The sequence below is a fragment of the Coptis chinensis genome, chromosome 6 (genome assembly GCF_015680905.1).
Source record: "Coptis chinensis isolate HL-2020 chromosome 6, ASM1568090v1, whole genome shotgun sequence".
NCBI lineage: Eukaryota > Viridiplantae > Streptophyta > Magnoliopsida > Ranunculales > Ranunculaceae > Coptis > Coptis chinensis.
The window spans coordinates 53,279,656-53,293,150 of NC_141461.1; the positions used below are offsets into that span (position 1 = coordinate 53,279,656).

A 13,495-nucleotide genomic window follows, 5' to 3' on the forward strand; every position below is an offset into this window, starting at 1 on the left:
TGCTTTAGATAAGTTCCGTCCTTGCTTGGTTGGTTCAAAGACCTTAGTGTATACTGACCATGCAGCTCTTAGGTACCTTCTCACCAAGAAGGATGCTAAACAGAGATTAATCCGATGGATTCTTCTCCTACAAGAGTTTACTATAGAAATTAGGGATAAACGAGGGGTCGAAAATGTAGTTGCCGATCACTTATCTAGACTAACCAATGATAGTGATAGTGACTCTAAGTCCATACCTAATTTTTTTCCTGATTAGCACCTTTATTTTATTTTTTCTGCACCTTGGTATGCCGACATTGTGAATTTTTTAGCTTCTGATATTATTCTTGATGTTTGGTCAAAAAGCGTCGTAAGAAATTTTAGGTTAGAGTTAAGCTATACTACTGGGATGAGCCCTACCTTTTTAAGTATTGTGTAGATTAGATTATTCGTTATTGTATTCCCCAGTGGGAATATAAGGAGGTTTTATCCTTCTACCATGACAAAGCGTGTGATGGCCATTTTAGTGGTATGAAAATGGTAGCTAAAGTTTTTCAATGTGGTTTTTATTGGCCTACCCATTTTAAAGATGCCCAAGTACATTGCAAGACGTGTGTTCTTTGCCAACAACTTGGGCGTATCACTAAACGTAATATGATGCCTTTAAATCAAATTATGGTAGTGGAAATTTTTGATGTATGGGGCATTGATTTCATGGGTCCTTTTCATGTTTCCCATGGTTTTAATTATATTCTTGTTATCGTGGACTACGTTTCTAAATGGATAAAGGTTATGGCTTGCCGTAGCAATGACCATATGACAATTGTGTTTTCGTTAAGGAATACATTTTCTCTTGTTTTGGCATCCCTAAAGGCATCATCAGTGATAGCAGAATGTATTTTTGCAATATAGTTGTTTCTTCTTTATTTAAGAAATATGGAGTTACCCATAAGGTGGCAACTCCTTATCATCCGCATACTAGTCGCCAAGTAGAAGTTTCTAATAGGAAAATTAAAAAAATATTAGAAATGACAGTCAATCCCGATCGGAATGATTGGTCTAAGTGTCTAACAAATGCCTTATGGGCGCATCGTACAACTTTTAAAACTCCTATAGGAATGTCTCCCTTTAGAGTTGTGTTTGGAAAACCTTGTCATTTACCCATTGAATTGGAGCACCGTGCTATGCAGGCTATAAAAAGCCTGAACTTCAATATTGATGAGGCGGTTGTCAAGTGCAATTTGTAATTAAATGAGCTTGAAGAAATCTGTAGTGATTCTTATGATCTCGCGAAGGATTATAAAGCTAACATGAAACATATTCATGATAAACAGATTTTGCGTAAAGAGTTTGTAGTAGGTCAAAAGGTTTTGCTTTACACTCACATTTGCATATTTTCCTAGGGAAATTAAAAACCCGTTGGTCTGGTCCTTTTCTGGTTACTGAAGTCACCCTTCACGGGGCAATCACCTTGGTAACTCCCAAGGCCAACAATACCTTTCAAGTCAATGGCCAACATTTAAAACATTTTCCCGAGTTTAGGTCCCCAGATGTGGAGAATGTCCTTCTACAGGACCCTGTCTATGAGGATTGATATTTAGTATTTGGTGTACTTCCTTTCATTTCCAAATATATTGGTAGTGCACCATTAAGGTAACCGGGCCCTCCCTTTGGAGTGTATGACTGTAAGTACAGGATCCTAAATCCACATGTAACGTAATTCACGCTTTCGACTCTTGCATATTTTCCCGTTTTTAAGTCATGTTTCTCTATGGAGTGATTTCGGTCCTTATTATTTTATTGTTTTCTTTTATATTAAACCTTATTCATAAAAAGTAAAAAAAATATTAAAACCCAATAAACATTAGTCTAGTAAGTCTCGAGGTGTTTTCCATCTCCTTAAGTGTGAACCACGGTTAGATTTCAGTTTTTTTTATAGATTGTTGGATTGTATTTTCTCTGCTGATTATTTTCATAGCTCAATCACCAAAATCGGACCGTTAACAAATCGGGAATTTTAGTTTTAAGTTATATGAGGCATAGGACATGATGGGTATTACAGATTTGTTTTGGGCTTGGGCCCAAAAATTAAAACCCTACGAGGTCACGTGCCACGCACGTGACTCCCATTTTTTAAAACATTACGCATTTTTTTTTCCTTTCTTCTTCCTCGCCTCCACGAACATCGCCTGAACATAGCCAAATTAGAGCGCGCACACCGTCGTATTCAGGCCATATTGAGTGCGCTCGCGCCCTTAACTCAACACACTTACCCTTCAAATTTCAGCCGAGTTAATTTTTCACTCTCCCACACCTTAACCATCACCACAATTTCCGATTCCATATCTCAATGGCTCCTAGAACCCTAAAAATCCTTCCAGAATAAGTTTTTTCCAGTGCACAGTTTGCACCTTTCTTCGATACTGAAATGCGTATTAGGAAGCGGGAAGGGTATGGTATTCTGCTGATGAGTTTTATCACCAAGATTTAGTGTTCTCTTTTAACAAGAAGAGGGAGGTTAGTGGTCGTAAGATTGTATTGGATGTGAATGGTAGTCGTAAGGAGTTGACTACAGCAGTGTTGGCTGAGATTACTGGCATTGAGGAAAGAGGCATCGTAATCACCATGGAGGAATCTCAGCTTGGGGGTATCGGTACTTTGATGACGGAGACGGTCTTGGAAGGACATTACAACCTTGGGTCGCATTATGTTCGTCAGTTGCCTCTGAGAAGAAAACAACTGGCAGTGGCTCAGTGGGTTGGAAGGATTGTTATTGCCACCACGAAAGCCAGTGACATAAATTTGAGTTGTCTGCATATTCTCTGGACCCTTTAGAATAGATAGGTATGGGTTTTGCATCCTCAAATTTTTATTAAATGAGATTATAGCAGTTGGTCAATTTACTGCAACTTTCCCTGCGTTGATCACAAAGCTTATGTTGTATTGGGGATGTGTTACAAAATCTAGTAAGGTTAAGTTGAAGTTGCATAAGAATGGACGTATTTATCGAGTGTATTCAGAAGGAGTGGAATTTGCTTGAAGTTTTGGCTGCTGAGATAGAATCAGAGGAGGAAGAAGATGCAGCCTGCTTTGATGCAGGAACCTTGGAAGGGGCTACTACAGATATAGCCCATTTTTTATTACTTCATCATGGCCTGCGATCTCTCCATAACCAGTGTGAGACAATTTGAACAGGCCAACGTTCTCTTAGTGACCTCTGTGAGACCATCCAGACTTGGCAAGGGACCATTATCCGTAACCAAGATAAGCTTCAGCAAAATATTCAGTTGCTCGGTGATAGTCTCCAGGATCTCCAGGCTAACATGGAGACTCTCGCTCATACTCATAATAAGGGTTGGGAAGCCATGGATATTTTAATGGAACAATAATGCACATTTCAATACGAAGCCTGCCACTTCATGATGGTTCTTCCTCTGCTGACTCTAGAAGGCATGAGCGTCGTTGACGTAGGACAGATGACTCTGGGCCTTCCTCCTCTCGTGGCTAGTTTCTTTGTATTATATTTAAGAAAATTCCCTTGTTCAGTAGAATTAGTATTCCCAGTTGTTAGTTTAAGTAGTTAATATTGGGACTTCACCAGTGGGTTTACAGGTCCTGAATGTATCTACAGTCGGTGAAACATTCGTTTCCCCAGTGGCACATGGGACTTCACCTTGCATAGCGCCTAACTTCATCTCTACAAATAAAGAGGATGTTGGAGCTCAGGCAAGGATAAATAGAGTTCTAGATTCATATTCCTCATTGACAACATGAGCAGAGTCCTCATTCTCCAATGTATTGAACGAAACCAACTTTATTTCGAGAGCGGTCAATTGGGCTAACTTTCCTGATGATGAGGATATATCGGAGGATGGTGATGAACCATGGCAGACGATACCCAAGAAAAAAATATAAAGCACAATGGATGCTGCAGAACCACTCTCCACCATCCACTAGGGCACGAAAACCTCCACCACATAAAAAATGAATATCCTATTACTTTTGTTGCAAAATTGGAAAAATTGAATCAGCTATAATTCAGATCCCCCTAGAGTGTAGAAAGATCTCCTTTTGTTACATATGGTGGAATCCTATCTATGTAACTTTATATTAATATTAATATATTCACATTTTGCCTGCAAAAAAAAAGTTAATATTGGATTATGTAAGTGGGTTATTCTTTGAATTTCAAGTTAGTTTAAATTTTGTCTACGCATGCTATCTATTTTTCATGAATCCCACCCTTCCGACCTGTTTAGGGGTGGCATAATTTGCTTAGCACTATATTTTACCATATCCACATGTTTTAAGAATTAATATTGCAATGCTTAAGGAATATAGTATATAAGCATCCTACTAATATGGTGTAGTTAGAATTAGCTACTGTTGTTTGGTGCAACCTCAAAGGTTTGGTATTTTGAAGCATTAAGATTGTTATTTTGATTCCATGCTTAAAAGCATATAGGTTTGGTGCTAGAGTCTGCTCTCAGCTGTTTCTATTTTGGTTTTAGAAGCCTTTTTCTTATTCTGTCTCTTTCCTTATCAATTTGGGAACCTTGGGGAACTTTGTTTAAGAAACTTGTGTTCTATAAATACATGGCACGCCATGTACTTCACTTTGCACCTTTCAAAATCATATCACAAGTCTTGCTCAGAGCGCGCACACCCTTATATTGTATTAACATAGAGCGTGCCCGCGCTGTAATCCAGTATCACATAATTTGATTTTGTCAGAAGAGAGCGTGCCCGCCCTCTTACATAAGTCATTCTAAGCGCGCCCGCACCCTTAGTTCAACATACATCCAATACTATTTTTTTTTGGTTTTTCTATAGTAAATTCTAGGAGTTCAGTAGTGTGTTTGTTTTCTATGAAATCTCTTTAAATCATACCAGAGCAGTTCTTTGAAGAATTGCTCAAGAGTGACACATATGGGTTCTTGTTCCGTGACTAGATTGTGCAGTTAGGATGGCAACCTCTAATGGTAAGTGCTGATGAATTTTATTCTCCTACACTTACTACTTATTTCTATGATAATTGTAGGTTTTTTTATTGACCAGATGGGGAACAAGTGTTCTCTGTCACAATTAATGATGAAATAATGGATTTAAGCAAGTTTTTGTTAGCCTATGCTATTGGACTTTCTATGCCTACTGCCCAAGACTAATAGGGCTATATGTCTGATAATGTGTACATCTATAATTATGAGAATTTCCATGAGACATATGGGGCGGGGATTTTTCATGTAAAGGACCAAGGGCAATATAACGTATCCCTTGGTAGCCTGTCCCTTAATTTAAGCACTATTATGTTCTTTATTATACTGAATATTTTAGGGGAATGGCATTTTTCTTCTTTGAATAATGCCACTTGTGACATCTTCCTTGCTCTAGTTGAGGGACGTATGTTGTATGACCTTCCCCAGACCTTAGTGTCTAGTTTAGCACGAGTACATAGTATGAAGCATAAGTACCTTCTTATGCCTGTCTTGGTTTGCCCCATAATGCTTTATTTCTTTCCTGAGTTCTGTGCCCGTTTCACGAATTGGGTTGGGGTTGACATCATGCGACCTACCAATTGCATTGTACGCTTTTTACGTGCTATGAATTAGTCGGGGCATCGTCTGCAACCTCATAAGGCTGCCCCTTACACCACATCAGACAAAGTAGCTCTTAACAGGTTAGAAAAGGTAGATGATAAATGGTGTGAAGCCTGGCAGATTATCATGGCTTAGCAGGACGCAAAGGAACCTCACTTCTATATAGGAGGGGAGGACAACGCTTAATGCTGGATATAAGGTAAGTTTTTATTTTTGTTAGTGTTTGCTTATGTACCAAGCAATTTAATTCATGTTATTCCCATAACGGGTGGAACTCATATAGGAGTTGCATTTGTTTTTCTTTACCTATATTAGTATGTTCTAAATTTGTTTTGCAGGTTCTCTAAAATTTTCACGCGTTTCCATGGTATTTTCTATCCTTCTTATTTCTATACTTTGAGGACAAAGCATGTTTTTGTTTGGGGTTGGCATAGAAACACACGGAATTTAAGGCACCTATTAGAATATATATATGTATAATATGCACTTTGCTTTCTAAAAAAAAAAAATAGAAAAAATAAATAAAAATATAAATAAAAAGTATTTATACTATGCACTTATGAATATTGGTAAAAAGAACCACATAACACAAGGGTCCAGCTTTAATGGGGACCTTTAGTGGGAGAATAGGAGTAACTTAACCTTACTCTATCTCCTGATCGAGTGCTCCTCAGTTTACCCCTTTTAGCATTCAAATCCAGGAGAAACTATCTTATCCTGTTTTTTCCCTCCGTTTCCTTCCTTTTTTAGAAAGCTCAACAGCTCCATCGTTCTTAACCACACCAACTCCTCGTTCTATGGCTACAGGAACATCACCTCCTTCTCCAACGCACTCTCCCCCCTAACCTTTCTTATGGAGTTCTCTGTTCCAGAACTCAGCAGCCACATCTCCCTTGACCAATACGGTTTTAAGTAGGTGCTCCCTTGTTATAGACGATGGGACTGCGATAGTACCACTAGATCTAATCGAAGAAGGCATCTCTAAATGGCAGGATGTACTGATCAACTACTTCCTTGATAAAAGGCTGAGCTTTCCTTATGTCAAGAGCATCTTGGAAAAAACTTGGAAAATTAAAGGCACTATGGATATCACAACTGATAGGGATGTTTTTTTTATAAGGATGTCGACTCTGGAAGATAAGAAGATGGTCCTTGAAGGAGGCCCCATCTTTATTGCAGGTAAGATCTTTGTAATAAGACCTTGGTCTCCGAAAGCTGAAAACCACAGGAACAAAGCCACTACTGTTCCTATTTAGGCAAAGCTGTCGAAAGTTCCCAAAGAGCTTTGGACCAAAAATGGTTTATCCTTCTTCGCAAGTCTTATTGGAGGGCCTCTCTGTATGGATGGTGCGACTTCTATGAAGCAATGACTGGACTTTGCTAAGGTCTGTGTCACCATTCCGTTGGAGTTTGAATTCCCAAGCTTTATCAAACTCAAAATTCAAGAGAAACATGTTGTTATGGACGTGGAATACCCTTGGAGACCTCCTTCATGCTCTGTATGTTGTTGCTTTGGCCACTCTACTACCAAATATCCAAGTTCTCCAGCTCCTGTTAGGGCCCCAAGATCTAATAATGCTGATGTTCAGAATGAGGCACCTGCAGCTCGGGTCTCAAGAGCTTCGAATGTGCAGAATGCTCCTGCTGCTGTGTGGATTCCAAGAGCTAGAACTGTAGGTGTACAGAATGCGACATCTAGTGTACCTGACCCACAGGTTATCTCAGCTGTTGCATCTTCTAGTGCAACTTTGATGGGACAGAACACTGCTACCCTCGCTGAAGCGCCGAGTGACTCCTCAGCAGTCCCACATTTGGGGCCTCTACAAGCTACCCCCACTGCCTCTCTTCAAGAAAGGAATTCTCCCTTATCTGACATGCCTTCACTCCACTCCATTCTAGGTAGTTCTCCCCTCTCCTTGAGAGCTTCTGGAAGCCCTTCGGCCTTTATCAGAGACAGATCAAATGCCCTCAGCCCAAGTTCCTCTTTCTCAGGACGAGGAAAGGAAGTAGTGGTTTTTTCAGAATCACAAGTGCAACATGCTCCGACTAATCAAGATGACATCATTCTAACTAAGGAGGAACTCTACAATTTTCAGGTAGAGTCCAACACATATGCAGCTTTAGCACTTGATGAGGATGGGATTGAAGATGACATCTCCGAGAATCAAGAGGATCCCTTTGATGATCAGTGTGTGAATACCCTCTTATCTCTCGACTCTCCATGCCTTTTCAGGTTACTACTAGAGCTCAATTCCAGCGGCAACAACAAAGTTCAGCCAAAAAAGGCAATGGAAGGCCTAAGGGCTCGGGAAACAAAAATAAATCGAAAAGATGAACATTATGAAGATATGTACATAAAATGTTAGAGGAATAAATGATCGGACTAAAGCTAAGGATCTAAATAAATTTAGGATTAAGAATAAACTTTCTTTCTTTTGTTTCCTGGAGACTAAAGTTAGAAGGGACAAGTTTTCTAGTATTAGCTCTATTTGCTGTCCTTCTTGGGTTTTTGAACATAATTATGCAAGTGCATGCTCTGGCCGTATTTGGGTCTCTTGGGACTCTTCTCTGCTGTCTGTGTATAAGATTTTGGAGAGTGATCAATTTATACAGTCTCAAGTAACAGTTTTGGCTACCTCTCAAGTGTGTATGCCAGTAATAGAAGATCAGAAAGGATGGTTCTATGGCAAGATCTTATTACTCTTCATGGATCTTTTTCTGGACCTTGGTGTGTTGTTGGAGATTTCAATAACGTCTTGTTCTCTCATGAAAGGATTAGTTCTAAGCTGGTGCACCCTAGAGAAACCACTCCTTTTGCCAATTGTCTAAACACTATAAGTCTTTTTTATCACAATGCTAGTGGTTGTTTCTATACCTGGACTAACAATGGTGATGGCAGTTTCAGAAAATGGTCTAAGATTGATAGGTGTCTTATAAATCCTTCATGGTCAAATCTCTTCCCTTCCTCTGGGGTTGAGTTTCTACCGCAGGGCCACTCAGATCACACCCTGACGGTGATAACCCTCTCTAATATAAGTAGGCGCAGACCACCCTTTCAGTTTTGCAACTACTGGATAGGCCTTCCTTCCTTTAAGCATACTCTCATCAGTTGTTGGGATATCCCTATCCAAGGCAATCCGCCTTACATGCTCTCCAAGAAACTTAAAAACTTAAAGCAGGCGCTTAAGGGATGGCCCAGGCTCAGCATTACAAATCTTCAAAAATTGGTGGAAGTAACGAAAGTTAGTCTGGAGGACATTCAGAGACTTTTGCAAGCTAGCCCTCTGGATATCCATCTGTGTAATCTTGAAAGAATAAGGAAAGCTGAACTTTGTAACTTCATGCTCATGGAAGAATACGATCTCCTCCAGAAATCAAACACTGATTGGCTCTCCTTCGGGGATAAGTGTAATGCTTTCTTCCATAATGCTGTCAAAGAAAAGAAGTCCAGAAGTAATATTTGGTCTATCTTGGATTCTCAAGGTGTTTTGCAGGAAGGACATGAGAATGTGGCCAAGGCATTCATCTCCTTCTATAAGGAATTGTTGGGCAAAGAATCTCCCTCTACTTGCTCCTTACAGTTCTTGGATCATCTCAAACTACATAATATCTCTTCTTAGATGGCAGATAGTTTGATTATGGATATCAATGATCTTGAAATAAAGGAGGCTGTTTTCTCAATGCCGGACAATAAAACCCCTGGCCCAGATGGTTTTAATTCTTTCTTTTTCAAGAAAGCTTGGGATATTGTGGGGGACGACTTCACCCGGGCAGTTAAGCATATGTTTGCTCATTCTTTTATTCAGAGAGGTACAAACTCTACCATTTTATGCTTAATTCCCAAATATTCTGCTCCTTCCAAGGTCGAAGAATTTAGACCTATTGCTAGTTGTAATACCATTTATAAATGTGTTGCCAAGATACTAACAAGTAGGATGAAGGATTGCATCTCTTTTTTTATCTCGGGGGCCCAATCTGCCTTCGTCCCAGGCAGGAATATTCAAGACAATCTTATTCTTGCTCATGAGCATTTTAGGGGTTATTCAATGAAACATGGCACTAGGAACTGTGCGATCAAGATTGATATTAAAGAAGCTTTTGATTTAGTCAACCGACACTCTATGGACTTGATCCCTGCAGAGATTTGGGTTTCCACTGCTCTTTATTGGCTGGCTCAAAATGTGTTTTTGCTCTCCTTCTTATTCCATCATGATAAATGGAAAAGCTGAAGGCTACTTTGAAGGAGAAAAAGGGCTGAGGCAGGGTGGGTGATCCGATCTCCCTGTACCTCTTTGTTCTAGTGATGGAAATTCTCTCTGGACTTCTACAGCATGCTCTTTCCGCAGGACAAATTAAACCCCACTCCAAATGCAAAAAATTGGGTATCTCTCATTTGTTTTTTGTGGATGATGCACTCCTTTTTTGCAAAAGGAGATATGACTTCAATTCTGGCTATTAAAGATATTTTACTGAAATTCTCTCAAGCAACAGGTTTTAATATCAACCCTGCCAAATCTACTCTTCTAGCTGGGTGTATGTCCAAGGAAGCAGGATTGGATCTAGCCAATGCAATGGGGATTTCTCTCATTTCTCCACCTATTTTCTATCTTGGTCTTCCTCTCACCTCATCAAGACTTGGTATAAAGGATTGTCTTCCATTGGTGGAAAAATTGACATCTAGAATCTCTAATTGGAAGAATATAAGTTTGTCAAGAGCAGGAAGACTAGAACTCATTCAGTCAGTGTTATCTTCCTTCCAGGTATACTGGTCTAAAACCTTTGTGCTTCCAAAAAAGGTTCTAGACAACGTTTCTAAGATATGCAATCGCTTTCTTTGGCCTGGGCCTAACATGACATCCAAGATGCACCATGCAAGTCATGAAACCTTGAGGTTTTCTAAAGAACAAGGAGGACTAGGCATGATAGATGTAAAAACTTGGAATAGGGCTGCCTATTATGAATTGGTATACATAATTGCTAGCAAAGAGGATTCTTTATGGGTAGATTGGACATGGAGCCAGCAGATTAAGAAACACCACTTCTGGACTATGAAAATTCCCTCGAGTTGCTCTTGGGTATATAGGGGGATACTCAAACAGAGAAGCACAACACGAAGATATATCAAGTATGTCATTGCTAAAGGCTCTGAGACTCTTTTCTGGCACGATCCTTGGTGTTCTAACACTCCCCTTTGGGAATTACCTGAAGCAAGAACCCTCTTTACCCTTCAAGACAATGCAAAGGTCAATGATATTCTAGAGCATGGAGTTTGGTCATCTTTAATTATCAACCTTCCGGAGGGTAGCATCAAGAAATCCATTATGGATACAGAAGTGAATAGTTATCTAGATAAAGATGAGGTGGTTTGGTTTCCTAGTAGCTTAGGCAGTTTTTAGGTTAAGTCTGCTTATGAATCCCTCAAGAAGGTTCGTGCTAAGGTCAAATGGTACTCCTTCATGCTATGGAAACTTCTTGCTAACTGTCTACCCACTAAAGATAGATTGATCTAGAAGAAAGTATTACATCATTCTCTGTGTAGCTTTTGTAGCTCTTCTTCAGAACATTCCAAACATCTCTTCTTTGATTGTCAGTACTCGAAGAAAGTCTGGGAATTGGTCCAACATTGGTCTATCCAGTTATGTAAGGAACTCTTCAGAAGAATGGTACAACATCTTTCGGATTTGTAGGCATACTTCTATAGCGGTGGAGATATACAAGGCCTTTGTTGGAGCCACGGTGCACGAGCTCTGGTGTGAAAGAAATAGGAGAAAGAAAAAGAACATGAAGCTCACGGAACAACAACTCAGTTTCAAGATTATGTCGTACATGAAGTTTTATCTACACCGTAATCTAAATGAAGTGGATGACTTACCAGCGCAATTGAGTTTTAGCTGCTAGACTGGGACTTGATCTTAATTACACAGTTCATGAGCAAATCAGATGCACTTGGAGAGGCCCAGAGGAAGATTACCACATGCTCAATACCGATGGATCTGCTCAGCAAGCTGGCAATAGCTATGGAGGGACTATCAGAGACTCGCAGGGGAATGTCCTTTTGGGGTTTGCGGGAAGTTCCTCAAAGCCTTCGGTCATCTACCAGGAACTTCTTGCTATTGTTGTGGGCCTTAAGCAAGCCCAATTACTAAGCATATGAAAATTGGAGATAAACTCTGACTCCTTAGGAGCTATTAACATCATCAATGGCCGGGTTCATGGCCCATGGTACTGTGCCAATTTAGTGGCTCAGATAAAATCCTTTAAATGTTCTTTTGGGGATTGTGTTTTCAAGCATGTGTATAGAGAGGGTAATCAGGCAGCTGATTACCTTTCGAAGTTGTATAGATCATCTACTGATCAGGTGGTTACCTTTTCCCCTCCTCTGGACTTTAAGTTATACTCTATTGTAGAAGAGGACAGGAAAGGAACTATGTACTTCAGAGAATATCTTAATTCAGGTTGAGGTCGGCCATAACCTCTAAACTTAAAAAAAAAAAAAAAAAAAAAAGGAATATTGGTATTGTTTTTTTTTTTGTGATGATAGTAGTCTAGAAGTTTCACGTTAGCTCTTAAATTAGAATAGTTTTTAGAAACTTAGGATAATATGTAGGTAATAATCATTGCATCTTTCCATAAATATATTGTATGAGCATCTATGTTTGTATTGGCAATCAGTTTATTAAATCTAGGCTAGAATACTTATTCTACAAATCTTGTGAGAATATAGCCTAAAAGCCTTATATGAGTGAAATATGTGAGTAATGACACAAGGGAGAAGTAAATTCCGAATAGAGAAATTACATGTCCACTTGCTTGATCACTATACCATATCCTAAGAGAGAATTTAGGCCCTTTTTGGATCGATATAGCAAAAAATTCAAACCTATATGAAATTATTTTCCGCTAGTCGCCCCTCTGAGCTTTTCTTTAGCCTTTTCATAAACCACAAATCCTTTAGTTTTTTATAAAAACAAAATAAAAATAAAACCAGCCTACCCATTTTTGAATAAGTCTGAGAAGTAGGATGGAATGGAGAGAAGAAAAGAGAAAGACATGTGGAAAACGAAGAATTTGTTAGTTGCTTCAAATAAGAAAAGAAAATAAAGTTTCCATCCAAAGAAAAGGAAAAAAATAAAAAGTTAGAACTCCAAAAAACAGAATTAAAGGAGTCAAAAGCCAAAAGAAAATGAAAAAAATGGCTAAGGATGGAAACAAAGTGTAGAAGCAAAGTAAGAACAAGTTTTTCTCTAGTTACATATTTTGAAGATCCTATTATCTCATACTTGTCCTTTTGAATATCCATTTCCTTCCTTCTTAAGCAATCACCTAATCCCCGCAACACCTAACAAAGACATCTAGCTCAATTAGGAATAAGTTGGTGTGATAGTAAGTGGCAGATGTGTTTGATCGACCTCGGCTCCCTTCTACATCATTGAGATTGTGAGGAAATGTGTGCCCACTACACACTGGAGTAAGTTAAACTTGAGTGGAAAAATCAGAATATTTTGTCTTGACATATTTGTGAGGACTTACTTAAGAACGCTATTCCAAAGTTTCAAAAATGGATCTGTTATTGCATTTCATAGCATAGCTCATTATATATATTTTATCTGTAGATGATTTGATTATTATGCACGTATTAGCTTAGGTTTCAAATTGATTATTCTTTATTCATTGCTAGTGAGATGTATAGATATCTAAGAATAAATAAGGAAATATTAATTTTATTTCTTAGATGTTTTAGTATAAATAAAGTTTGTGAGTATCTACTCTGTAAAACACTCATGAGGCTATAACTCGTCCACTAGGGAAATCCTAGTGGTTTAAGGCCTTGTAACATATGGTCAATGCAATCGCACTCGGTGAAACGAGATTAGTTAAAACTCTATTTTTGGTTACTTATTTTAATTTCTCATCTTTCC

The 13,495-nt window shown here is 38.9% G+C and overlaps 1 protein-coding gene across 1 annotated transcript; it reads left to right on the plus strand.

Annotated features, from left to right (window-relative positions):
- Positions 1-10,012: 10,012 nt before the first annotated feature.
- LOC147493607 (uncharacterized) lies at positions 10,013-11,730 on the plus strand. Its single transcript, XM_086567879.1, has 3 exons — positions 10,013-10,936; positions 11,136-11,398; positions 11,517-11,730. Exons 1-3 carry the CDS (start codon positions 10,013-10,015, stop codon positions 11,728-11,730), a joined length of 1,401 nt encoding a protein of 466 aa, XP_086424005.1.
- The last annotated feature ends 1,765 nt before the right edge of the window (positions 11,731-13,495 follow it).

Excerpts from the sequence above, each read along its gene's own strand:
- LOC147493607 (XM_086567879.1), top strand. The coding sequence starts at position 10,013 with ATGACTTCAATTCTGGCTATTAAAGATATTTTACTGAAATTCTCTCAA. Across the intron at positions 10,937-11,135 it reads GTTATCTAGATAAAGATGAG|AACATTCCAAACATCTCTTC; the intron begins GTGGTTTGGTTT and ends GCTCTTCTTCAG. Across the intron at positions 11,399-11,516 it reads CTCAGTTTCAAGATTATGTC|ATGCACTTGGAGAGGCCCAG; the intron begins GTACATGAAGTT and ends TGAGCAAATCAG.